The sequence below is a fragment of the Hyla sarda genome, chromosome 10 (genome assembly GCF_029499605.1).
Source record: "Hyla sarda isolate aHylSar1 chromosome 10, aHylSar1.hap1, whole genome shotgun sequence".
NCBI lineage: Eukaryota > Metazoa > Chordata > Amphibia > Anura > Hylidae > Hyla > Hyla sarda.
This window is the reverse complement of record NC_079198.1, coordinates 59,969,667-59,996,257: the sequence shown is the minus strand read 5'-3', so window position 1 is coordinate 59,996,257 and position 26,591 is coordinate 59,969,667. Positions and strand designations below refer to the sequence as shown.

The 26,591-nt window shown below is 42.7% G+C and overlaps 1 protein-coding gene across 4 annotated transcripts in view; it reads left to right on the top strand.

Annotated features, from left to right (window-relative positions):
- Positions 1 to 26,591, top strand: part of CACNG7 (calcium voltage-gated channel auxiliary subunit gamma 7) — a 234,894-nt gene that overhangs the window by 111,573 nt on the left and 96,730 nt on the right. For all 4 annotated transcript variants that reach the window (XM_056542632.1, XM_056542633.1, XM_056542631.1 and 1 more), the window contains one exon: positions 10,709 to 10,945. In XM_056542632.1, coding sequence (XP_056398607.1) covers positions 10,750 to 10,945 — 196 coding nt within the window. In that variant the 5' untranslated portion in view covers positions 10,709 to 10,749. The remainder of the gene's footprint in view (positions 1 to 10,708; positions 10,946 to 26,591) is intronic.

The following is a 26,591-nucleotide window of genomic DNA, read 5'->3' as shown; positions in this document are numbered from 1 at the left end:
ATAAAATCTGCATTTCACAAATGCAAATTTTGCTGAGGATTTGCGGCAGATTTGTGGTGGTGTGTTATATCATAGTGCTAAGTGCATCAGATTGTCTCAGATTCCACTCGATGCATAAGGCCTTTATTAACTATTGGAGTCCTGTGTAAATTTAGGTACAAGAATTAAGGTCTTTCCCTGTAATTTAATTTTTTATATTTTTTTACCCAGTTCCTCATTTTCAGCTAATTTCATAAAAAGTGGGTGTGGTTTTTAATTTTTAAGGCTGTAATTTTTCACTATAAGCAGAGAGGTTGAATAAATGTCATACATTCATGCATATGAGGGAAACATGTATCTTAATTCACTATGAAAAAGAAAAAAAAATCAAAAACATACAACATGAGGCACATCCTGTTCCATTTTTTTGTTGCAGAGCTACATGGGTGACAGATTGTGCAACCAATACTACTACAAAATGAGATCAGCCTGCATCAGTTTTTAGTCTTTTTCTTAATCAGTTACTGCTGAGTTCAGTACGGAAATAATGAACCATGCCTTATCATGGAAGATCACAACAGTTCCACATAAGCCTGACTGACGGCATCTCTTGTCATTCTGATAATGGCCATGCATATAAACTGCAGTGCCTATCCTCATGCCTCGCAAGAGTGGGATGTCTACACTGCCATGTATCTGCAGCCTGTGCCCGTCTTTGCAATTTACTAACACAAAGGCCTAAAAGGGGCTCACAAATCTGTCAGGAGTAATACAGTATAACAACTTACTGAAACAAAGGTCATGAGCAGGATATATTTATCAGCAGCAGATGTTGCTTTCTTTTGCATATGTTGTGATATATATATATATATATATATATATATATATATACATGATTAGCTCTGTAGAACCAGTCCAATAGCAGCAAAATAGTAGTTAGAGCAAGGGACCCAGAAGTAGCTTGTAAACAGAGCTTCTCCTGTCTTTACTTTTCAGTAACAAAATAAACACAGTCCAATAGTCCAATGCACAGGGTTAAAGTGCAGATAAACCTGAGTAAAAGGAATATAGGTTACTTAGTTCTGTGGTCCCATTGTAATGAAATCAGGTGTATGGCTAATATGTAAATGTCCCCCTTTTCCTATTGGAGTTTGGAGCTGGCTGTCTGAGCTTCCCTGTCTTTATCTTGTCGGCTGCCTACCTTATAAATATTCACATTTTCTTCACTCTTACATCCACATGACAAGAGAGAGTATGCCCACATGAGCACTCTGCTCTGCTAGGTGGAAGGGAATTTGGCAGCAGTAGGTACAGGGGCAGGAAAGCTTGAAAACACAGCTCCGCCTCCATTATGCACAAGGGGGGGGGGGGATTTGTATATTGGCAATATACCAGATTTCTCTGCAACAGGGCCACTGAACTAAGTAAGTCATACATTGTTTTACTCAGGTTCAGCCAAACTATAACCCTGTTTGTTATATTTAGTGCCGGTGAACCATCTATCAGATTCCTTTTAATGTAATGCCCAAACAAATACAAAATAAATCATGATTGTCAAGCACTATCTACACAAAATCTTTCCTCTCTGGACAGGTGGCTTAGTACCCATCAAAATAGTCACCAAAATGTGTTACTCCCTGTTTGAGCAAGGGATTTTACCGACCTCCTGGATTCCCCATATCTCACCCAGCTTTTCCTAAATATGAACAGTACATTAGGGACATACTGTGATCCTTGTCAACCATCCCTGTCATAGACAAAGACAATGGCCCAGATTTATAAAAAAAAAATGTCTATGGTAGGGCTATTTTCCCATGTTTATTTGGGCGGTAGGTTTGACTAGTATGCATCTTATTTATCAAGAAGGTGCAGCAGGATGATGAATTTTGCGCAGCTCTGCTGTGGTGGGAAAAGCTCTACCACATACTGTACACATTTTCGAGACCTTGTGAGGGAGAAAGGGTCCTGAGTTTTACAGGATGGGCGTTTTTACTTACTTTCGCAGTGCTGCCAGGACATTTTCACTTGCATTTTAAATGCTGCAATCAAATTTGATTGCGGATTCCATGGGGTTAAAGCCGGGCATCACGATGATAGGTAATGTCTGCATTAGAGACGGGTCTCAGTGGCAGATACCTGCTGGGACCAACCAGCTATGACTCGTGATCAGCTCCTGAGCGAGCGTCATAGAGGGGGACTGGAATGTCGTCGTCCCCAAGAGGTTAATGGCTACTGTTACATTTCGGAAGGTAGAAGTGATTCTCAAGCCTACTTGTAGGTGGTGTAATTATGTGGGTTATTTGTCAATAATGGTCTTGGCTAGATCATTTTTGTTGTTTGTCTAGATTTTGTTTTGTTTTTTTGGCGGTGCTGCTCCAAATTTATCATATTGTCACAGTGACCATGATACATTTCACACAGATCTTCTCCCAGATTATTTTCTACCACTGCTTTCAGATCATGTCTACCCTGCTTCTGAGGAGCGTGTTTGTCTGTGTGTTTGGACAGAAATGTGCAAAATGAAAACTAAAGTAGTTGTCCATATGAAACAATCAGATATATTTTTTAAGGTACAAAAAAGGAATCAAAAAGATGTAAGAAACAATAAGATTGTTAGCAATGGCCAAAATCTAACGATTTCATGTGCCCAAGTTTAACACCTTGGGGACAGAGGGTTTTTCCGTTTTTGCACTTTCGTTTTTTCCTCCTTACCTTTTAAAAATCTTAACCCTTCCAATTTTGGAATTGCCATATGATGGCTTATTTTTTGCACCGCCAATTATACTTTGTAAGGACATCAGTCATTTTACCCAAAAATCTACGTCGAAATGGAAAAAAAATATATAATTGTGCACTTCTACACAGTACATTTTTTGGCAAAAATTACATCTTCTCTTTATTCTGTAGATCCGTACGGTTGAAGTGATACCCTACATATATATATATATATATATATATATATATATATTGTGGCAGTGTGGCAAGGAAAGGGTGTATTTCCCTTGCTAACTCTGCTAAATGCTCCACCTGTGGCCTGATTAATGAGGTATCAGGAAGGGAAAGTGTGTTTAAAAGGAAAAGAAACAGAATAGTTGGGGCTCTCCCTGGGTAACAGCAAGTCGCTGTAGGGGGAGACACACGGACCCTGTTGAGGAAACACACAGCGTACTGTTAGCGGTCCAAGAAGTGGTGTGAACTGTGAGTAACAGGTTGCAGGGGCACATGTTTTATGCTGGCTGAGGGTAGCTCACCAGATAGTAGTCAGGGCATGCTGATATGTGTAGTCAGTGACCAGACGGTCTAGGACTTTGGTTTGTTCCTGAGTTATGTTTTGTTTTACCTGCAACCTGTCTAAATAAAGCTGGCAAGGTGCCAGGCTTGCATGAATAACCGTTGTCTGCGGGTATATTGAGTGGAATTGTGTCCCGTGGCAGTGTCCAGGATGATCCCGGAGCTAATCCCCAAGGAGGAATCCTTACAATAAATATATATATATATATATATATATATATATATATATAAATGATTTTGTTCTACTTCTGGAAAAAAAATCATAACTATGGGCAGGAAAATGTATACGTTTAAAATTGTCATCTTCTGACCCCTATAACTTTTTTTTCTGCATATGGGCCAGTATGAGGGCTCATTTTTTGCGCCGTGATCTGAAGTTTTTATTGGTACCATTTTTGTATTGATCGGATCTTTTCTATCGCTTTTTATTTATTTTTTCATGTTATAAAAAATTACCAAAAATACACTATTTTGGACTTTGGAATTTTTTGCGCACATGCCATTGACCATGCGGTTTAATTAACAATATATTTTTACAATTTTGACATTTCTGCACGTGGCGATACCACATATGTTTATTTTTATTTACACAGTTTTTATTTTACATGGAAAAAGGAGGGTGACTCAAACTTTTATTAGGGGAGGGGTTAACCGATCTTTATTAACTTTTTTTCACTTTTTTTTGCAATGTTATAGCCCCCATAGGGGGCTATAACACTGCACACATTGATCTTTTACATTGATCATTGTTATCCCATTGGATAACATTGATCAATGATTCTGCCGCTTGACTGCTCATGCCTGGATCTCAGGCACTGAGCAGTCATTTGGCGATCAGACACACAGGAGGAAGGTAGGGACCCTCCTTGTGTCCTCCAGCTGTTTGGGATGCCGCGAACAGCCCACTGAGCTAGCCGGGAGTAGTTTACTTTCAACTTTGAACGCCCTGTCTAAACGGTTAATAGCTATTAGCCATGGGTCCTGGCCCTTGTTAGAGGCCAGGCCCTACCCGCTATAACACGGGGCCATGCCTATAGTGGTTAATGTCTAAAAGAATGTCTGCAAAGAGAGTCTCACATTTGAACAGTGGTTTACCTTGCCGCAGGCCAGAGGAAAAAAAAATATTGTCTGGGAGAAAGAGGTTTTAGTTGAACAGATTATATATGTATTTTACCTTTTACAATTTTTTTATTTTGTACCTGTACGCCCTTCACCCACTGCCATTTTATAACGTGGGGCCCGTGGCTAATAACCCTTTAGATGCGGCTTTCAAAGTTGAACGCTGCGTCTAAAGTGAAAGTAAATTAATGCCGGTTAGCTCATTGGGCTGTTCGGGATTCGGCATCCTGAACAGCTGTAGGACAGCAGGAGGGTTCCTACCTTCCTCCTCGCTGTCCGATCGCCGAATGACTGCTCAGTGCCTGAGATCCAGGCATGAGCAGTAAAGCAGCAGAATCATTGTTCAATGGTTTCCTATGAGATACCCTATGGGAGCTATAACATTGGAAAAAAAAGTTTAAAAAAGTGAATAAAGATCATTTAACCCCTTCCCCAATAAAAGTTTGAATCACTCCCCTTTTCCCATTAAAAAACAGTGTAAATAAAAATAAACATATGTGGAATCGCCATGTGTGGAAATGTCTGAATTATAAAAATATATTGTTACTTAAACCCCACGGTCAATGGCGTATGCACAAAAAAATTCCAAAGTCCAAAATAGCGTATTTTTGGTCACTTTTTATAACATGAAAAAATGAATAAGAAGCGATCAAAAAGTCTGCTAAATACATAAACAGTACCGCTAAAAACTTAAGATCATGGCACAAAAAATGTAGCCCTCATACCTCCCTCGTACGCGGAAAAATTACAGTTATAGGGGTCAGAAGATGACAATTTTAAACATATACATTTTCCTGCATGTAGTTTAGATTTTTTCCAGAAGTAAGGCAAAAATCAAACCTTTATAAGTAGGGTATCATTTTAATCATATGGACCTACAGAATAAAGAGAAGGTGTAATTTTTGCCAAAAAAATTACTGCGTAGAAACAGAAGCCCCCAAAATTTACAAAATGGCATTTTTTCTTTAATTTTGTTGCACAAAGATATTTTCTTCTATGTTTCGTCGTAGATTTTTGGGTAAAATGACTGATGTCATGACAAAGTAGAATTGCTGGTGCAAAAAATAAGCCATCATATTGATTTGTAGGTGCAAAATTGGAAGGGTTATGATTTTTAAAAGATAAGGAGGAAAAAACGAAAGTGCAAAAACGGAAAAACCCTCCGTCCCCAAGGAGTTAAACTTGGGCACATGAAATTGTTAGATTTTGGCCATTTCTAACAATCTTATTGTTTCTTACATCTTTACCATTCCTTTTTTGTACCATAAAAAATATATCTGATTGTTTCATATGGACAACTACTTTACTTTTTATTTGCACATTTCTGTCTCTCTCTCTCTCTCTCTCCCTCTTTTTGCGCACAAAATATCAACTTTTGACAAAAGTCGCAAATGATAAATACGTGACCAGTGCATGGTCCAAAAGAAAAAGGTCTACGGATAGGCAAAAATATTGAAACTATCTATATCGAAAGAAGCTTAAAAGTCACTAAATAGGCCGCTTGCGCCTGGACTGCGCCAAAACATAGATAAAAAACTGCTCTAAAAGCAATGATAAATCTCCCCCAATTACCCTAAACATACAGCTAATGCCATTAAGAACTATTAGGAACTTCTGTATCTTTAGCATACAGAAGTACAAGGAGTCCTGCATGTGATATTATGGCCTTCATATAGCCCTGATCTTAACATCATTGACAGAAGGATCTGAGCAAGCCTATATTCAAAAATATAGGAACAATATAAGAACAACTTTTCTGCTAAGTTTCTTCAAAAACTGTGGGCAAGTGTACCTAGAAGAGATTAAGTTGCTTTGAAGCCAAAATGGGGTTACATCAAATATCAATTTAATTTAGATTCTTCTTCTGTTCATTGACTTTGCATTTTGTTGATTTATAAACATAAACTATTACCACTTCCATTTTTGAAAAGGTGGCATTATATATACAGTAAAATCTCCCTTAGTGGAAACCTCCCAACAGGGGACACCTCTCAATGGTGAACAGTTTTAAATTCCCTGGCAGAGTCCCAAATGTATTTGCACCCTCCAAATAGGGGACACTCCCAAAAGGGGACAATAAGATTTCACAGGGTATAAAAAGGGGGATAAAATGATACTGGGGAGGGATAAGGCTTGATTAAACAACACTGGGAGATTATACTGTAATATTGATTTTTATTGTGTTATATAGGTTATTAAACTCTGAATTGAGTACAGTACATTATTCAGTCATTTAGGAAGGATTTTGAGCCTTTTTACCAATAAGGGATATCTCTCAATAGTGGACACTTTTTTATTCCCCGCGAATGTCCACTATTGGGAGATTCTACTGTGTCAACTTTATTTCCTGATAATATCTTTACTTAGAGTTTGCAGCATTTTTGCAGCATTTTAAATTAGTAGTATACATTATGCAAATTCTTCTATTATTGATTTACCCTTGCAACCAATTGAAAGTTTTATCAGGCATGAATTTTACACGCTTGAGCATTTAAAGGCATTTCATCTAGTACAGTCACCTACTTTTCCATGAAAGATGAATGAGTGGTTGTAACAGCTCTGCCCCAGCTACTAACATCAATGAATATTAATGAATGAATATAACCTTTTTTTTAATGCTGACCTTAAACAATTTTATTTGTAACTAAAGAGTAACTTCTTTTAGACATATCTGAATTGATTATTTGTAATGTTTCTTAAAAGGGTTAGAGCACCAGGGTAATGAAATGAAGTTAGATCTATTTATTTAATTATTCTCAGCATCCTATTTTTATTTTCTGTAGATTTAGCTTTCAAAAAAATTAAAGAACCTTTTTTAGCTTCACTACATTTGATGGTCAGGCAGAGGCATAGCTTGTAGCTTCTGGACCCCTGTGAAAAATCTGCAATGGGGCCCCATGTGCCAAGTATAATACTGGTCTCTTATGGAGCAGATGTGCTTTGGGGCCCACTTAGGCACCAGGGCCCCCAGTGCAACTGCAACCTCTGCTACTTCTATAGCTATGCCCCTGTGGCCAGGGAAATACAATACAGTCCACATTAAGTCACGTGAATTGTGTTCCAGTTCCATGAACAGTAGGTGAGCAGGAGCGCTGCTGTGCAGGGATAAACTAGGAAACAGATGTAGTGCTTAAAGGAGAACTCCGGAATAGGAAAATTATCATCCATACTGCTGGCAGTAAAAAAAAATAAACAGGTACATACCTTCCTTCGCTCCCCCGGTGCCTCCGATAACCGTCTCCGGCCTACGCCGCGATCCTGTTCCTGGTTGCCGGTGGTCGGCGAGTCATACTGCACTCAGCCAAACACCGCTGGCAGCAGGTGCCGGTGTAGTGAAGAATTGTGTGTCTTGAAGCGTTCTCACACTGCCGCTCAGCCTATTGTCTGCTGAGTTGGGACTTCACTGTGGCCGGTGATTGGCTGAGTGCAGTATGACTCGCCGATCACCGGCAACCAGGAAGAGGATCACGGCGGAGGCTGGAGCCGGTTACCGGAGGCACCGGAGGAGCGAAGGAAGGTATGTACCTGTTTATTTTTTTTACTGCCGGCAGTATGGACAATACTTTTCCTATTTCGGAGTTCTCTTTTAAAGAGGTACTCCACTGCCCCAGCATTCAGAACATTTTATGTGACTTGCATTAAGGGGGCATGGTGGGACGTCATGATGGGTGGGGCCGTGACATCATGACCCCCCGCAGTCCGCACCCAGCGTTTGAAACAAAATGTTCCGAATGCTGGGGCAGGGGAGTACCCCTTTAAAGTTATTTTCCCAACTAATATGATTGATGGCTGCTTGAATGGGAGCTGAGGCGAGGTAAAGGGGCTTAAAGGGGTTTTCCCGGCTCATATGATTGATGGCCATTTGAATGAGGGCTGAGGTGAAGTAACTTGACTCAACCTCAACACAGTGAATAGAATCAACTTCCAGTCCCTTTACTGTGTATTGTGAGACCCTAACAGCTGATTAGCATGGGTGTTGAGTGTCAGCGGCCCCCTGATGATAGATTGATGGCTTATCATGAGGATAGGCCATCAGTCATATTAGCCTGGAAAACCCCTTTAACTTCAGAAGATATTTCTGGACTCGTAGCAGCTGGAACCAAATTGATGAGGAAGTGATGACATATTCTAAGAAGGTCTCAGCACTTCCTTTAGTAGCAAACTACAGGGTGGGCCATTTATATGGATACACCTTAATAAAATGGGAATGGTTGGTGATATTAACTTCCTGTTTGTGGCATATTAGTATATGTGAGGGGGGAAACTTTTCAAGATGGGTGGTGACCATAGCGGCCATTTTGAAGTCGGCCATTTTGAATCTAACTTTTGTTTTTTCAATAGGAAGAGGGTCATGTGACACATCAAACTTATTGGGAATTTCACAAGAAAAACAGTGATGTGCTTGGTTTTAACGTAAGTTTATTCTTTCATGAGTTATTTCCAAGTTTATTACCACTTATAAAATGTGTTCAATGTGCTGCCCATTGTGTTGGATTGTCAATGCAACCCTCCTCTCCCACTCTTCACACTGATAGCAACAACGCAGGAGAAATGCTAGCACCGGCTCCGTAGTTTCAGGTGCTGCACCTCGTATCTTCACAGCATAGACAATTGCCTTCAGATGACCCCAAAGATGAAAGTCTAAGGGGATAAGATCGGGAGACCTAGGGGGCCATTCAACTGGCCCACAATGACCAATCCACTTTCCAGGAAACTGTTCATCTAGGAATGCTCGGACCTGACACCCATAATGTGGTGGTGCACCATCTTGTTGGAAAAACTCAGGGAACGTGCCAGCTTCAGTGCATAAAGAGGGAAACACATCATCATGTAGCAATTTCGTATATACAGTGGCCTTGAGGTTTCCATTGATGAAGAATGGCCCTACTATCTTTGTACCCCATATACCACACCATACCATAATTTTTTGTGTTCCAACAGTCTTGGAGGGATCTATCCAATGTGGGTTAGTGTCAGAGCAATAGCGGTGGTTTTGTTTGTTAACTTCACCATTCACATAAAAGTTTGCCTCATCACTGAACACAATCTTCTGCGTAAACTGAGGGTCCTGTTCCAATTTTTGTTTTGTCCATTCTGCAGCACCTGAAACTGCAGATACTGGAATCCTGTGCTAGCATTTCTCCTGCGGTGTTGCTATCAGTGTGTGAAGAGTGGGAGAAGAGGGTTGCATTGACAATCCAACACAATGGGCAGCACATTGAACACATTTTATAAGTGGTCAGAAACTTGTTAATTACTCATGAAAGAATAAAATTACGTTAAAACCAAGCACATCATTGTTTTTCTTGTGAAATTCCCAATAAGTTTGATGTGTCACATGACCCTCTTCCTATTGAAAAAACAAAAGTTGGATTCAAAATGGCCGACTTCAAAATGGCTGCCATGGTCACCACCCATCTTGAAAAGTTTCCCCCCTCACATATACTAATGTGCCACAAACAGGAAGTTAATATCACCAACCATTCCCATTTTATTAAGGTGTATCCATATAAATGGCCAACCCTGTACTTATTTAAAGGGGTACTCCGGTGAAAACTTTTTTTTTTAAATCAACTCGTGGCAGAAAGTTAAACATATTTGTAAATTACTTCTATTAAAAAATCTTAATCCTTCCTGTACTTATTAGCTGCTGAATACTACAGAGGAAATTATTTTCTTTTTGAAATGCTCTCTGATGACATCACGAGCACAGTTCTCTCTGCTGACGTTATTATAAGAATAATAACACTTTATATATTGTTGTCCTTAGTGGGATTTGAACCCAAGTCCCCAGCACTGCAAGGGAGCAGTGCTAACCACTGAGCCACCATGCTGCCCTTAGCATACATCTGCTATGCATGGTTGCTAAAATGGACAGAGATGTTAGCAGAGAGCACTGTGCTCGTGATGTCATCAGTTTTCCAAAAAGAAAGGAATTTCCTCTGTAGCATTCAGCAGCTAATAAGTACTGGAAGGATTAAGATTTTTTAATAGAAGTAATTTACAAATATGTTTAACTTTCGGCAACCAGTTGATTTAAAAGAAAAAAGGTTTTCACCGGAGTACCCCTTTAAGTCTTATTGATGAGTTGTTGTCAAAGCTATTCTGATAGGAGTGCTCATTTGCTATATACTGACCCTGCTTTAATTGCAACAATGCCTGGTTAGCTGGTCTTTGAGGAATGGGGATGCCAGGTTGGATCAGGGCAGCGCAAAACCAAAATACACCACTGGTTTATGGACAATAAACTTCACAGCTAGTTGGATTGATAGTCTACCTCCAGTAAATCCTATTCACATGTTGTTATTTTTCCTTACAGGTCACCGCAACATTTTGACTGGTTTCCTTCTAGGCCCTAGGATGAGTAATTGTAGCAGCCGTGCATTGACCCTACTCAGTAGCGTCTTTGGAGCGTGTGGTCTCCTTTTGGTTGGCATAGCCGTTAGCACTGACTACTGGCTTTACATGGAAGAAGGAATTGTCCTACCTCAAAACCAAACAACTGAAGTCAAGATGGCATTACATGCTGGGCTATGGAGAGTGTGCTTTGTGGCTGGTAAGTTGTTCAGCATTATTGTGTATGTTAGAAGTATATGTCCAGCTGGAATATGAAAATGTCTATATAAAACTTTTTACAGTTTCAACAATGATATTTATGTTTTCAGTGAGTACATACATCAAGTATATTTATACAGGTAACATAATTAAAAGTTGACTTCTTAACAGTGTTGTCTGGGAAAAAGTTTTTATTTCATAAATATTTCCAGGCTATTTTATAAAAGAAAAAAAAAAAACTATGTTTGGCTGAGGCCGCCATTAATTGGCTGAACAGGAAGTGCTGCAGAATGGAGATCAGGCATTATTATAACAGAGGCTGAATGAGAGTAAGGAAGAGTTGCCCAATACTATGACTGCTATAAAGTGATCCATGTTGTAGTAAATATTGTGTAACAAATTAATTCCTCATATTTAGGAGACCCCCCCAAAAATAATAATAATAATAATAATAATAATAATAATAATAAGGATCATTCAATGCCCACACAGACTTCATCAAGACTTCACAATTCAATGGATAAATGCCCCTATTAAATTTGACGATTTGTAGACAATTTTTAAGCAAACTTAGCTCCATGCAGTGATGACAGGGGTGATGCAGGAGAGATTGCGGGAGGCCCCAGCAGTGGTACTCCCACGATCAGACATTTTATCCCCTATACTTTGGATAGGGGATATAATGTCTAGGGCAGAGTACCCTTTTAATTCAGGCCCATGTAAGGGCAATCTGGTTTGGAGAAGGCCGTTGGATTCTGTTTCATCTACATGAGTATAAACTATAAAGGTCTAAATAAAGTCTAATATAGATAAGTTGGTGTTTGCTAGCACACTTTATTTTTGGCCCCCATTATGAGCCAGTGTATTATTTTGTGCAATATATGTTAAAACATATGTTACTTTTTTTCTATGAGATCCTATATTTTGTAGCCACCTCACGTACAGAATTGTATTTTTGACTCCTATAGGAGTGAGCCTTTATTCAGGTTGTCGGTTGATTATAGGTAAATAGTCAATCTAATATAATTGATAACCCCAGATAAATTTGGTGTACGTTTATAATGCACAGTTCAAGTGGCTCACTTGTTATTTGGGTAGGTGTTACCAATTTTCAAGGAAAGGACAACATTACTCCACTGAGGAACATGCTGAATATTTACTGCACAACAGCATTAGGCACCATAAAAAAGGTGTCTCGCAAATAAAGGGGTTATCCAGGAATAGAGAAAAACTGAACTACTTACTTTTATAAACCCCTCCTGTCTGTCTCCAGGTTCGGTGTGGTTCTGCAGCTCAGGCCCAATGAAGTTAATTGAGCCAAGTTGTAAAACCACACCCAACATGGAGACAGCATGGAACTGTTTTTGAAAGAAATTATCTTTGTTTTTCTATTCCTGGATAACCCCTTTAATGTAAGCAAGTTGCTGAGTAGTCTGTTGCTGACTTTTTTAATCCCCTTTGCAAACAGAAGTATAGACTGCAGAGTTTGAAACTAAGTGGTGAAACACTGCTGGTGAGAAACACTGATAGGGGTATACCCCCGCAGGGATAACCCTTGACTAAAGACCCCCCTAAATCCATATTTAAAACTTTACTTTTATTATCATGATTAAAATGAAAAATGGTGAGAAAATTTCCCTAGGTGACAGTGTGTATTAAAAACATGAACTCTGCATCAAAAATCTGCTGGCTTTAAATTGTATTGCAAGATACAGTTTATAGTCTCTTTTTGAGATATAACTTTTAGAAGCACTGTGGCCGGTCCATTATTTTTCCTATACAGTATTTAACTAGCTAGAATAAAGTGTTTGCACTAAAATCCACAGTAACCTCCCTGATGTTTTGCCAGGAAATCTGGCTTTATCAATTGCTCAAGGTTAATACCGTGGCCACACCACATCCGTTCCTATATGGACTATGTTTTAAGATGTCCTCCCATTCCCCGTATTACCCTGGTTGCCTGTCTTTGAACCCTCTCCAGCTCCACTATATCTTTCTTGTACACTGGTGCCCAGTACTGTACACAGTATTATATGTGTGGTCTGACTAGTGATTTGTACAGCGGCAGAATTATTTCCTTGTCGTTGGCATCTATGCCCCTATTGATGCACCCCATGATTTTATTTGCCTTGGCAGCAGCTGTCCGACACTGGTCACTACAGCTAAATTTACTATTAACTAAGACTCCTAAATCCTTTCACATGTCAGTCGTCCCAAGTGTGCTCCCATTTAACCCCTTAAGGACACATGACGTACTGGAATGTCATGTGTCCACTCCCGATCTATAACGCGGGGCCATAGCGGGTCTAACAACGGCCGGGACCCATGGCTAATAGTGCAGTGCCGCGCGCTATTAACCCTTTAGACGCGGCGTCAAAGTTGAACACCGCGTCTAAAGTGAAGCTGAAACCATGCCGGTTAGCTCAGTGGGCTGTTCGGGATAGCCGCGGCGAAATCGCGGCATCCCGAACAGCTTACAGGACAGCGGGAAGGCACCTACCTGCCTCCTTGCTGTCCGATCGCCGAATGACTGCTCAGTGCCTAAGATCCAGGCATGAGCAGTCAAGCGGCAGAATCATCGATCACTGGTTTCTTATGAGAAACCAGTGATCAATGATAAAGATCAGTGTGTGCAGTGTTATAGGTCCCTATGGGAGCTATAACACTGCAAAAAAAAAGTGACAAAAAAAAGTGAATAAAGATCATTTAACCCCTCCCCTATTAAAAGTTTGAATCACCCCCCTTTTCCCATAAAAAAACACAGTGTAAATAAAAATAAACATATATGGTATCGCCGCGTGTGGAAATGTCCGAATTATAAAAATATATCGTTAATTAAACTGCACGGTCAATGGCGTGCGCGCAAAAAAATTCCAAAGTCCAAAATAGTGCATTTTTGGTCACTTTTTATATCATGAAAAAATGATCAATAAGTCCTATCAATGCAAAAATGGTACCGTTAAAAACTTCAGATCACGGCGCAAAAAATGAGTCCTCATACCGCCCCATACACGGAAAAATAAAAAAGTTATAGGGGTCAGAAATTACAATTTTAAACGTATTAATTTTCCTGCATGAAGTTATTATTTTTTCCAGAAGTACGACAAAATCAAACCTATATAAATAGGGTATCATTTTAATCGTATGAACCTACAGAATAAAGATAAGGTGTCATTTTTACCGAAAAATGTACTACGTAGAAATGGAAGCCCCCAAATTTACAAAACTGTGGGTTTTTTTCAATTTTGTCTCACAATGATTTCTTTTTTGGTTTTACCGTAGATTTTTGGGCACAATGACTGACGTCATTACAAAGTAGAATTGGTGGCGCAAAAAATAAGCCATAATATGGATTTTTAGGTGCAAAATTGAAAGAGTTATGATTTTTTAAAGGCAAGGAGCAAAAAACAAAAATGCAAAAATGGAAAAAAAAACGGTCCTTAAGGGGTTAATACATAATCCCAGCCTGGATTTTTCTTCCCAATGTGCATTACCTTACATTTATCAGTGTTGAACCTCTTCTGCCACTTCCCAGCCCAAACCTCCAACCTATCCAGATCCATTTGTAACAGTGCACTGTCCTCTATAGTGTTTACCTCTTTACAGAGTTTAGTATCATCTGCAAAGGTTGCTACTTTACTATTCAACCCCTCTACAAGGTCATTAATAAATGTATTAAATAGAACAGGACCCAAGACGGACCCCTGTGGTGCCCCACTAGTAACAGGGGAGGGGGGGAGGCAAGGGCAAGGAGGGTGGGACACAGTACGAGCCTAGGGGAGACATCACACATATTGGCAACAATAACATAATGCATCAAATGTATACCTCACGGGGGGAGAGTACTCCCAGAGGCCTTCATGTTACGGTTGATCCAAGGCTGACAAATCTGCAGAAACTTGTCATGAGACCTATCGAATCTACTGGACATTTCCTTGAACCTGCAGATCTGGTGTACTTTAGAAGACCAGTCAGCAATTGTTGGGGGCAGGGGGTCCAGCCACCTCAAAGGGACAAGAGATTTTGCTGAAGCTAAGAGGTGAGCCAGTAAGGAATCCTTATGCAGGCGCACTAACTGGGTAGGTTTACCAAGAAGGACCAAGCCAGGATCCAACCGGACTGGAGTGGGAAGGATAGCATTGACGTTCAATTCTACCTCTTCCCAAAATTTGCTGATTATAGGGCATGACCACCAGATGTGGGTGAGGTTACCCACCTGCGACCCACAACGCCAACAGGACTTAGAAGAGGATAGACCATGTGTGAACAATAATTTGGGGGTTCTGTACAAGCGCGAGAGGAGCTTAAAGTGAGACTCCCGCAAACGCACACATCTAGAGTAACCTTGAGAGTTGTTGACGATATATGCTACCTCAGAGTCGGAAAGTGGGATACCCAGCTCTCGCTCCCAGGAATCTATACAGCCTGGTCTCGAGAGGTGTGTTGGCGGGCAGCAAAACTTCTTGACTTGGGACAACTTATGGAGAGAGTCTGGGCGAGAGGCCAGAGCATCCTCAAAAGTCGTCGGACTCCTCATCTCCCCCACCCCCTGCAGAAACAAGGCACAGCATCGCTGCAGCTGATGAGCATGGAGAAACGTCAGGCCAACATCTGGGATGAGAGAGCATAGACGCTCCACCGTCGGGACCCCACTGTCCGAGAGTAGCTGATTTACCGGGACCTGAGCAAGTCTGGACCAAATGTGTGTGTAGGTGGAGGTGGCGCGACCCACGACCTCAGGAATAAGAGAAGAGGGAAGTAAAGGAGAAAAGGAGGGAGAGAGTAAAGGAGCTAGAGAGGACCAGACAGAGAACACATCTGAGAACAGTAGTGAGGAGTCAGAGCGGGAGTAACACCTCGGCCTCTGTAGCCAAAGTTCTGTCAAAAATCGAGGACCAAATGCCTATTGAGACCAAGAGAGTTCAGAGTAGGAAGTGGAGGAGAGAGAGGAGAAGCACAACACCCATCTATGGAGTTGTATAGCTTTGTACAGAAATTGTATGTCCGGGACACCCTGTCCACCATGGTGAGCAGGAGCGTGTTAAGAAGGAGTAAGCCATGCTAGGCCTCTTTTGTCTCCACAAGTAAGCGGAAAACACTCTCCTGAGGGAGACAAAGAACGACCGAGGGAGGGCAATCGGGAGCAACTGCAGTTTGTAGCTTATCTTGGGAACAACATAGGTTTGGAGGACATTCCGCCTGCCAATTCAGGAGATGAGAAGAGCCTGAATGTCAGAGATCAATGGGGAAAAGTTGGCTTTTTAGAGGGACATTAGGGAGGGCGTGATGTGGACCCCCAGATATTTTAAAGAGGAGGACGCCCAGGGGAACGGGGAGAGTCGCGCTAGCTTAGAGACTTGTGGGGGGGGGGAGGGGAGAGTAATATTGAGGAGTTCCGATTTCATTATGTTTACTTTGAAACTGGAGAGGATACCAAAGTCAGCGAACAAGGACACCAGACAGGGCAAGGCCTCCTCAGGGTTGGATAAGAGAAAGAGCAGATCATCCGCAAAGGCCAAGGTCTTTAGTTCGCCGGATGGCGCTCTGACGCCTCTTATGGGGGGGGGGGGTGTTGTCTAAAGTGTTGGAGCAAAGATTCAATGAGCAGCACAAAAAGGGTCGGGGAGAAAGGACAGCCCTGCCTGGTGCCATTGGTGATCTGAAATGGTGGGAAGACAGTGTAATTTATAAGGAGGGAGGCGTAGGGATGTGAATAAAGAGAGAAGATGGCACTGATATATTGCTCAGGAAAGCCAAATTTTCGGAGAACCGCCTCCTTGAAGGACCAATTTACTCTGTCAACGGCCTTCTCGGCATCAACACCGAGAAGGACCAGTGGAGAGTGAACAGAGCGTGCCCAGTGAATGGAAGACAACAGCTTGAGTGTGTTAGTTCTACCCTCCCTGCCTGGAACAAAACCAGTCTGTTCAGGCGCAATCATGTGGGGGAGAAATTTCTTGATTCTGTTGGATAGTAGCTTGGCCCAGACCTTTAAGTCAAGGTTTAGGAGCGAGATAGGCCTATAACTCCCACACTCAGCCGGGTCCTTCCTGTCTTTTGCAATCAATGTGATGTGAGCTTCTAGAGCCTGGTGGGGAGAGGGGATCCCTGCATTAAGGAAGAACATGAGTCCGTCAGGTAAGGAATGAGGATGTCGAGGAATTTCTTATAGTATGCCAGAGGAAGGCCGTCAGGGCCGGGACTTCTGCCTGGGGGAAAGGAAGCGAGGACCTCCCGGACCTCCCCAGGAGACACTGGTTGCGTGAGTGCCTGGGACATCGTAGAGTCCAGTGAAGGCATATTAAGGCCAGATAAGAATGTCTCCTGAAGGTGGGTCCGAGAGGCCACCGAGTCCAGACGTCCAGACACTCGCAAATTATAGAGGTCTGTATAAAAGCGGTGAAATTTTGAGCTATGGTTGTGGTGGAGGAAAGCAGAGTGCCCGAGCTGTCCTTGATACCGTGGATATGTTGCTTTTCCCTCGCTTTTTTGCGGAGGGAAGACATCAATCTACCTCTGTTGTCCCCGTGTGCATAAATGCGGTGCCTGTGGTGGAGATAAGCTTTAGAGGACTGTGAATGCAGGTGGGATCGCAGTCTCTCTCTCAATCTCTGCAAGTCAGAGAGAGTGGCAGCTAGATGGGTACGTTTATGGGTCTTCTCTAAGGCCGAGATGTCAGCCAGGAGATCATCTACCTGTTTCCTAGACTCCCTCTTCAATTAAGTACCCCAGGAAATAAGTATCCCCCGTATATAGGCTTTATGTGTCTCCCAGATTACAGGAGGGGATGGACCGGAGTCCCTGTTTACCTCAAAGAAAGTTTCAAGGTGGGTGACCAGGTCAGCTACAACACTACAACACTTGTTTTCTAACAGGCGTTCGTTAAGTCTCCATGAGGGTGTGGAAGTAGAGGAGGGGGACAGAGAGAGAGTAAGGGTTATAGGATCGTGGTCTGAGATCGTGATCGCGCCAATACCTGTGGTAGTGAGAGATGGGAGGAGCGAGGAGTGGATCAGCAAGTAGTCCAGTCGCTGGTAGGAGTTGTGTACCAGGGAATAGAACGAGTAGTCTCGGACGATCTATGAGAGATAATTCAGACAATTTAGAATGCAACCTTGACAATAGGTGTTGAGATATATGGGAGGCAGAGGAGGTGGAGTCAATACATGGGTTCAAAGTTACGTTAAGGTCTGAGCCCAGGATGACCAGTCCCTCTGCGAAAACCTTAAGGTCCGACAAAACATTGAGCAGCCATGGCACCTGCGCGTGATTTGGGGAGTAGATATTAGCTAGAGTGTGTTTTGATTGGTAGAATTGAATACGGAGGAAGAGGACTCTTCCATCAGCACCAGAGTGCTGTTGTAAAATTTTGAACGGAAGAGACCGGTGGATAGTAATAGATACTCCTTTAGTCGCGGAGGAGCCATGGCAGGAGTGTAACCAATGAGAGTAGTACTTCGTTGGAAGCTTGGGGATCTTGTCGGGTTTAAAATGCGTTTCCTGTAGGAAAACGAAGGATGCCCCACGATGGATGTCCCTCAGAAGGGATATAACATGGTGTCTCTTTTCCGGGGTATTTAGCCCTCTGACATTAAAGGAGGCAATAGTGAGATCTGGCATCCCAGTAAGGGAGAGGGATGGGAAGGAGAAAAGTGTGGAGGAGGGAAGAGAGGGGCAGGAAGCGAGAAGGCAGGAAGGGAGAGGGGGTTAGAGGGGGGAAGGAGGGGGGAAGGGCAGAACAAGGGGAGTAAGTGGAATGAGCAAGCAAGAGAGAGGAAGGGAGGGAGGGGAGAAGAAAGAAGGGGTAAAAGGGAGGGGGGAGTGAGAAGAGGGTGGGAGAAGAGGTACGGGAGAGAAACGAGCAGGCCAAGGAGAAGAAGAACAGTAGGTGAGCAAGAGGAGGGAAATAGAAGGGAGGGAAAGAGGGAGGGAAAGCGGGGGGGTAAAAGGAGTGTGAGGGCTAGGTGGGTAAAGAAGACGGAAGAATGAGGGGAGCGATAGAAATCAGAGCACAAAGACCGCAAGGCCTCAGGTCCCAACCAGAGAAATGGGAGGGAAGCCCAGCAAGTCTGGGGGGAGGGTTAGGGAAACCAACACTGCCTAACCTGTGTGCACTCGTGGACCACACCTCTCATGAAGAGAGATCGGGGTAAGCATACAGGTGAGCAGAAGTGCCACATAAATCAGAAATAGAACAGTTGTGACATGACATGAGAACACTGATGTGGAGAGGCTGGAGGGAAGAGGAGGAGAAGGGAGGAGGGGGGAAGGGGTATGGGGGGGTTCGAGGAAGTACCCCCACTAAGTAAAGGGCGAGAGAACACATCTAAGGAAGGCAAGTAAAATCATCTATGTGCTAAGCATGAGAGGTAACACAAGGCATAGGTTATAAAACATCAACAAGTGCAATAAGCATAGACACAATCACAACCCTGGGTCCAGGTCAGGAGAAGTCCAGGAGGAGTCAGCGTCAATGGAGACTAGGAAAGGGGGAAAGAGGGGAAAGAGAATCAGGAAGTCCAGACCTACATGCAAGTAGCTTGAGGATCAGTTCTTAGCCGGCTGGAGGGGGCAAGGATCGGGATGTTGGGGGGGTGGGGGGCGGTAGCAGGGAATGTGAACGAGCAGCAAGGGATTGTATGGTTACAGCTATATGTCCATCAATAGATCAGGTGATCTGGTGGTCAGGTGATCTGGTGGTCAGGTGATCGGGTGGCCAGGTGAAGGTGACAGTGGCCAGGTAAGTCCGCAGACATGACTGAAGAGCAGATAACAGGGGGGTAAAGGAGATGGTGGACGAGAGTCCACAAACAGTCAAACCTGGGGCCACCAAGGTAAGGTGGATGAAGAGCAGTCTACCGAAACCAGCCACAGTTCACACCGGCCGTCTAGAAGAGGGTGAACAACTTAAGTACTGAGGCATCAGCGGGGTGGGGGTCCATCTTTAAGCGGGGTGATCTTACGCTTGTTGGACATAGGCCACGAGACCACCGGCCAGTCGGTCATCTGTGGGAGTAGGGGTAGCGGTTGCATGTCGGTCACAGTCATCTAGGAAGGCAGCTCGATCAGTGAGATGTCCAGCGCAGACCACACGGACTCCAAGTCCGCAGGCGATCTTTCAGTGAGGCGGCGGCCCTTGTGAGAGATGGAGAGGGTGAACAGGAACAGCCAGGCATATTGAACTCCCATCGCCCGCAGGGCAGTCCAGCAGCGGGCACAGCATGCCGTGTTTGGCAAGCATGGACGGGGCAATGTCCTGATAAAGAGCGATTTCTGCCTCACCGTAGGTGATAGGCCTCTTCTCTCTAGCCGCTTGGAGGATGGCGGAGGTGTCCACAAAGGAGAGAAGTCCACATGTTACGTCTCGAGGAGGTTCAGAGACCTTCGGTTTTGGCCTTAACGCCCTGTGGATCCTTTCAATGGTGATCAATTTCGCTCTCTCAGGGCCCAGGAGACCGGAGAAGATTTCACGGGCGACCTTCTGCAGAGCGTCCGCAGCCAAAGACTCAGTTAAGCCCTTAAAACGAATGTTTCTGCGTCGGCTTCTGTTTTCCTGGTCTTCGATGAGAGAATACGTGGTATTCAGGTGAGCCTCCAGCATCTCAGTGCGACTAGAGACTGCCACTGAGTGAGATGTAAAGGCCACGCATGTAGACTCCAGGGCCTCCGTCCTGGCTCCTATGGCCTGCACCTCGGCCTTATTTTTTGCAAGCTCCGTCATCACCGGCCTGACCGCTTGTGCGAGAGCTTTTGTCATAAAGGACTTCAGGAAGGACTGCGTGACCATCGCTGGGGAGCTGCCTTCAGCGCTGTTGTCCTGCTCACCTTCTTCCTGGGAGTCATGTGGGGAGGTTTCCGGCACCATTTTAAGCGCCCGGGCTGGTGAAACGCCCCCTTTCTTTTTGAAGAATTTGGACATATCTGAGCGGTTTTTGCCCGGCTTGGGGGAATCTCCAGCCTCACCAGATGACCAATCTTAACCATGATGTAGCACTAACATGGTAGTTAGAGGTGAGGAAACACGAGGCAGATGGGAGAGCTGCAGGCTCATGCGTCCATACCAGTCCGCGGCTAGGCTTCGCCCCCTTTGGTACGTAATATTTGAGACAAGAATCTCTTAATAATGTTTATAGTATTGTGCAATGTGTTAATGGAATACAGACACGTCAGTGCTAGGGAAATTTTTTTTACAGGTTTATTGGCATACAGAAATAATAACCATCAGTATACTTTATATTGTATATGCTGGCATTAGAGATTTGTTGATCCAATACCTGCCTTACAGAGTAATAGAGAGCTGTCATCTCATAGGCTCATAATGATATAACATAGTAGCTGGTAATCATGGGTTTGAGTTATAATCTTTTGACTTTGTTCTATAGGACAATTTCCCTTTTACAGTCCACTTTTATGTTTAACATTGTATGATGTCCACTTTGCTACTAGGTCTTCTGACACTAGACATATTAGTTCTCTACTTACCTGAATGGTACCTATCAAAAAAAAAATTAACTTTTGTTATGCTGTAGAATTTTTATTGGTCTCAGTGTTTAGACCCTGACCAATCACAAGAAAGAGCTAAGAGAAGTCACACGACCTGTATGTAAATCTATGGGGCTGTCCAGGAGAGAGGAGTGTGCAGCATTGCAGCTCTCTCCCAGTTTGTTCTCATCTTCGATAAGGTTCTGAACACTCAGGCCCTGACTTTTGGTATATCCCAAGGATATGTGCAGAACAATAAACTTAGGACTTACACTCAAACTGAGCCTCACATTGATCACTAATATTATTTGTTCATAGTTCATTTGGATGAAAACATTTTATGAGTGGGTTGTTAATAAAGGTACTTTAATGCACAGAAGTGAGTAACCAGGAAGATTTCTTCTTCATTTTGGGGAATGTATAATCAGAAAATCACCAAATTGTTAGGTTTTTGTTATGAGTTTTTTTTTCAAATGTTTTAATGTTTTTTTTTTTTTTATTCATCAAGACATTATCCACTTTACAAAATTGGAAATACACCCATTGCGATCATTCTTTATAATTTGGAGAAGTGGGTGGGTGGCCGCACTTCTCTTCTCCCCTGCCTGGCACTGTATTCTTCAGTGATGTGAAGTTTTCTCCACATCACAGATTCATTTTTGGCACTGAGAGTTGTGATTGGCCGGATGGTGTCGACCAATCACAACTCTCAGCGGCATATATGAATCTGTGATGTGAAGAGAACTTCACATCACAGCGCAGTACAGTGCCGGCCAGGGGACCAGAGAAGTGTGGCCGGCAGCCCACTTCTCCAGATTATAAAGGCAGATCGCAACAGGTGTCAGGAGTGATCTGTCTTGCGATCTGTCTATTAGTTCAGGTACTACAGCTCCCAGCATAGGAGCTGTAGTACCTGCAGTAAGGGACGGATCGCAGCGGGTGTCACCCATTGTGATCATCCTTTATATTCCTGAGATGTGGAGTGGCTCTCTGCAGCACTCTACATCTCAGCTATGAACTCCGGACAGTAATGTAAATAGAAATTCACATCACTGATTCATATATGCCACTCAGAGCTGTGATTGGCTGGCACCATCTGGCCAATCATAGCTGAGATGTAGAGTGCAGCCGAGATCACTACGGGTGCCAGGAGTGATACCCGGGGTGATCTGTCCTTAGTGCAGTTACTACAGCTACCAGCATGGAACAGACTGTAGTAGTAGTACCTAAATAATATTGAAAATAGAAAGAATAAATTTAAAAAGTATTAAAAATAAAACACACTTTATAAAACACTGTTAAAATACATTAATAATGAAAAGTTTCACAAAATTTATTTAAAAAAAAATATATGATTTTTACAATCACAGGGCCCCTTTATACATTTTTTATATTGTCGGCTATATTTTTATTTCCCTACCCGCTTACATAAATTGGTCCCTGATTGAAAATTACTAAAAATGTTGTTATAAAAAACATAAATTTCCATTTTTTGCCAACCATACTGCATATTATTATTTTTTATTTTTTTTGTACCCAACAAAATAAAACAAAAATGCCCACAGGGAAACTGCCAAAGGGGCCAAAAATGCAATTTCCACACAAAGTTAAAAACACGAGCAAAAACGCCTGGTGTTTTCTGGTGTTTTGTCTGGCGTTTTTTCAGGTATAAAAAAAACAAAACAAAAATAAATAAATAAACAAATGGAAACCTAGCCTTTAGGGCAGCTGAGCAATTAGAAAGAAGAAAGACGTTCCCTGAGGCTATGTTCACATGGTGGAGTGTCAGCATGGAAAATTTCCATCAGACATTCCACAGATAGTGGAGCATGTTCTGTGCTAAGACCACTCGGAAATGCACCATCTCATACACTGAAATGCATTTCCTTGCAGAATCTGCATAAAAAAATAGACATGTCCATTCTTTCTGTGGATGCCAGAATCAGAATTTCTGGCATGTGAACAATGCATCAGAATCCCATTAAAATCAATAGAAATCAGTGTCCAGCCGGAATTCTGCAGAAGAATGATTTCCATTGATTTTGAAATTCCGCCACGTGACCATGGCCTTAGTCACCAAATCAGGCCCTCTGTGAAGCAATTAGACATGTGCAATTCGGTTCGGCACGAATGTCTAATTTACCGAATTTTACCGTTTTCGGGCATTCGGACCGATCCGAATGCACGGAAACATATTTTGAACATTCCCGAATAGCCACGATAATACGAATAGCAAAATAACGAATGCATTCGTTATTTACCGAATGCATGCGGTAAATAACGAATGCATTCGTTATCCGTACACAAACGTAAAGAATTCATTCTAATAACAAAAAATAATGAAAAAGATACAGTAGTGATGGAAAAAATTGTATCTAACGAAATGTATCTTTTTTATTATGAAATGTTTATTAATTTTTAAACACGGATCAATTTATGTAAGCGGGTAAAGCACTAAAAATGTAGCCTACAATAATAAAAATGTAGTGTGTGCGTGTTTTTCACTTTTTTTTAAAACATTTTTTGGGTAGTACTACTATTCCCAGCATGGAACACACTGTTCCATGATGGGAGTAGTAGTTACCAGTACTAATTGACAGATCACCGGGGTCCCTTGCGATCCTCTTGTATGATGTATAGCTGTGGCGGCCGCTCTTCTATGGTCCCCTGCACTCACGTATATATACACATATTCATATTTCCCGCAGAGCTGTGATTGGCCAGATGGTTCCAGCCAATCACAGCTCTCTGTGAGAAATAGGAACATGTGTATATATACGGCCGTGCAGGGGACCATAGGAGAGCGGCCGCCGCATCCATACATTATACAGGCGCATCACAGCGGGCGTCAGGAGTGATACCCGCAGTGATCTTTCCTTTACTACAAGTACTACTACTCCCAACATGGAGTACACTCTGCTCCATGCTGGGAGCTGTAGTACCTGCATTAATAGACAGATCGCAGTGGGTGTCAGAAGTTACACTCACTGCAATATGTCTATTAATGCAGGTACTACAGCTCCCAGCATGGAGCAGAGTGTGCTCCATGTTGGGAGTATTAGTACCTGCAATAAGGGACAGATCCCAGTGGATGTCACTCCTCCTGTTACTCGCATTGATCGTCCTTATGTGAATGTCGGGATCAGCTGTTCTCAGGGCTACAGAGGCGGGAGAACAGCTGACGCTGAGCCGTAGGTATACATCGTATATCTACTGCCCAGCAAGAACTTACAGTGAGCCTGCAATGTGTATACAGAATACACATTGCTGGCTCACTTAACCCCTTGCTGAGCTGTGCGCTATGTGCAAGCCCAGCAAGGGAAGAGTTAACTTACATTGCTGCACAGTGTAGGTTAACCCTTTGGGCGGTATACACTATATACAGCTATCTATAGATAGCTGTATATAGTGTATACAGAAGACGAAGTCCGCCTACTTCCCTCGAGTATGGGCAGGCCCATGTAGCTCCTCCCCCTAGTGATGACGTCATTGGGGGCGGAGCTACATAAGGGAACAAGGCAAGTTAATTTGAAGCTCTGTTCACATTGTCTGTTTTGCATAATGTGAACAGACCCTTCTGGCAGTGTCTATCCAGACAGGGAGACTCCAGCTGTTGCTAAACTACAACTCCCAGCCAAAGGCTGTCTGGGCATACTGGGAGTTGTAGTTTTGCACCAATTGGTCGCTCCCTGTTTGGGTAGACATTGCATCATGGGTGCCAGAAGGGTCTGTTTACAATTTCCTTGCTGGGCTTGCGCATAGCGCACAGCTCAGCAAGAGGTTAAGTGAGCCAGCAATGTGTATACTTTATACACATTGCAGGCTCACTGTAAGTTCTTGCTGGGCAGTAGATATACGATGTATACCTACAGCTCAGCGTCAGCTGTTCTCCTGGCTCTGTAGCCCTGAGAACATCTGATCCCGACATTCACATAAGGACGATCGATCACAGCGGGTGTCAGGAGGAGTGACATCCGCTGGGATCTGTCCCTTACTGCAGGTACTAATAATCCCAACATGGAGCACACTCTGCTCCATGCTGGGAGCTGTAATACCTGCATTAATAGACATATCGCAGCGAGTGTAACTTCTGACACCCGCTGCGATCTGTCTATTAATGCAGGTACTACAGCTCCCAGCATGGAGCTGAGTGTACTCCATGTTGGGAGTAGTAGTACTTGTAGTAAAGGAAAGATCACTGCGGGTATCACTCCTGACACCCGCTGTGATGCTCCTGTATAATGTATGGATGCGGCGGCCGCTCTCCTATGGTTCCCTGCATGGCCATATATATATATACACATATTCATATTTCTCACAGAGAGCTGTGATTGGCTGGAACCATCTGGCCAATCACAGCTCTGCGGGAAATATGAATATGTGTATATATACGTGAGTGCATCTATACATTATACAAGAGGATCGCAAGGGACCCCGGCGATCTGTCAATTAGTACAGGTAACTACTACTCCCATCATGGAACAGTGTGTTCCATGCTGGGAGTAGTAGTACTACCTAAAAAAAATGTTTACAAAAAAAAGAGAAAAACACACACACAATACATTTTTATTATTGTCGGCTAAATTTTTAGTGCTTTACCCGCTCACATAAATTGATCCCTGTTTAAAAATGAATTAACATTTCATAATAAAAAAGATACATTTAGAGATGAGCGAACTTACAGTAAATTCGATTCGTCACAAACTTCTCGGCTCGGCAGTTGATGACTTTTCCTGCATAAATTAGTTCAGCTTTCAGGTGCTCCGATGGGCTGGAAAAGGTGGATACTGTCCTAGGAGGCTCTTTCCTAGGAATGTATCCACCTTTTCCAGCCCACCGGAGCACCTGAAGGCTGAACTAATTTACGCAGGATAAGTCATCAACTGCCGAGCCGAGAAGTTTGTGACGAATCGAATTTACTGTAAGTTCGCTCATCTCTAGATACATTTCTTAGATACAATTTTTTCCATCACTACTGTATCTTTTTTATTATAATTTTTTTATGGTACCCTACGAAATTTTTATAAAAAAGGTATCTCCATAATTTATTTGGATCGCTAAAGTCCAAAAAAGAATAAAAATATTTAGCCAAATGTACCCAAATACCGAATGTATCCTAAAACAAATCTAACCGAACACCCGAATACCGAATGTATCCGAAAAAT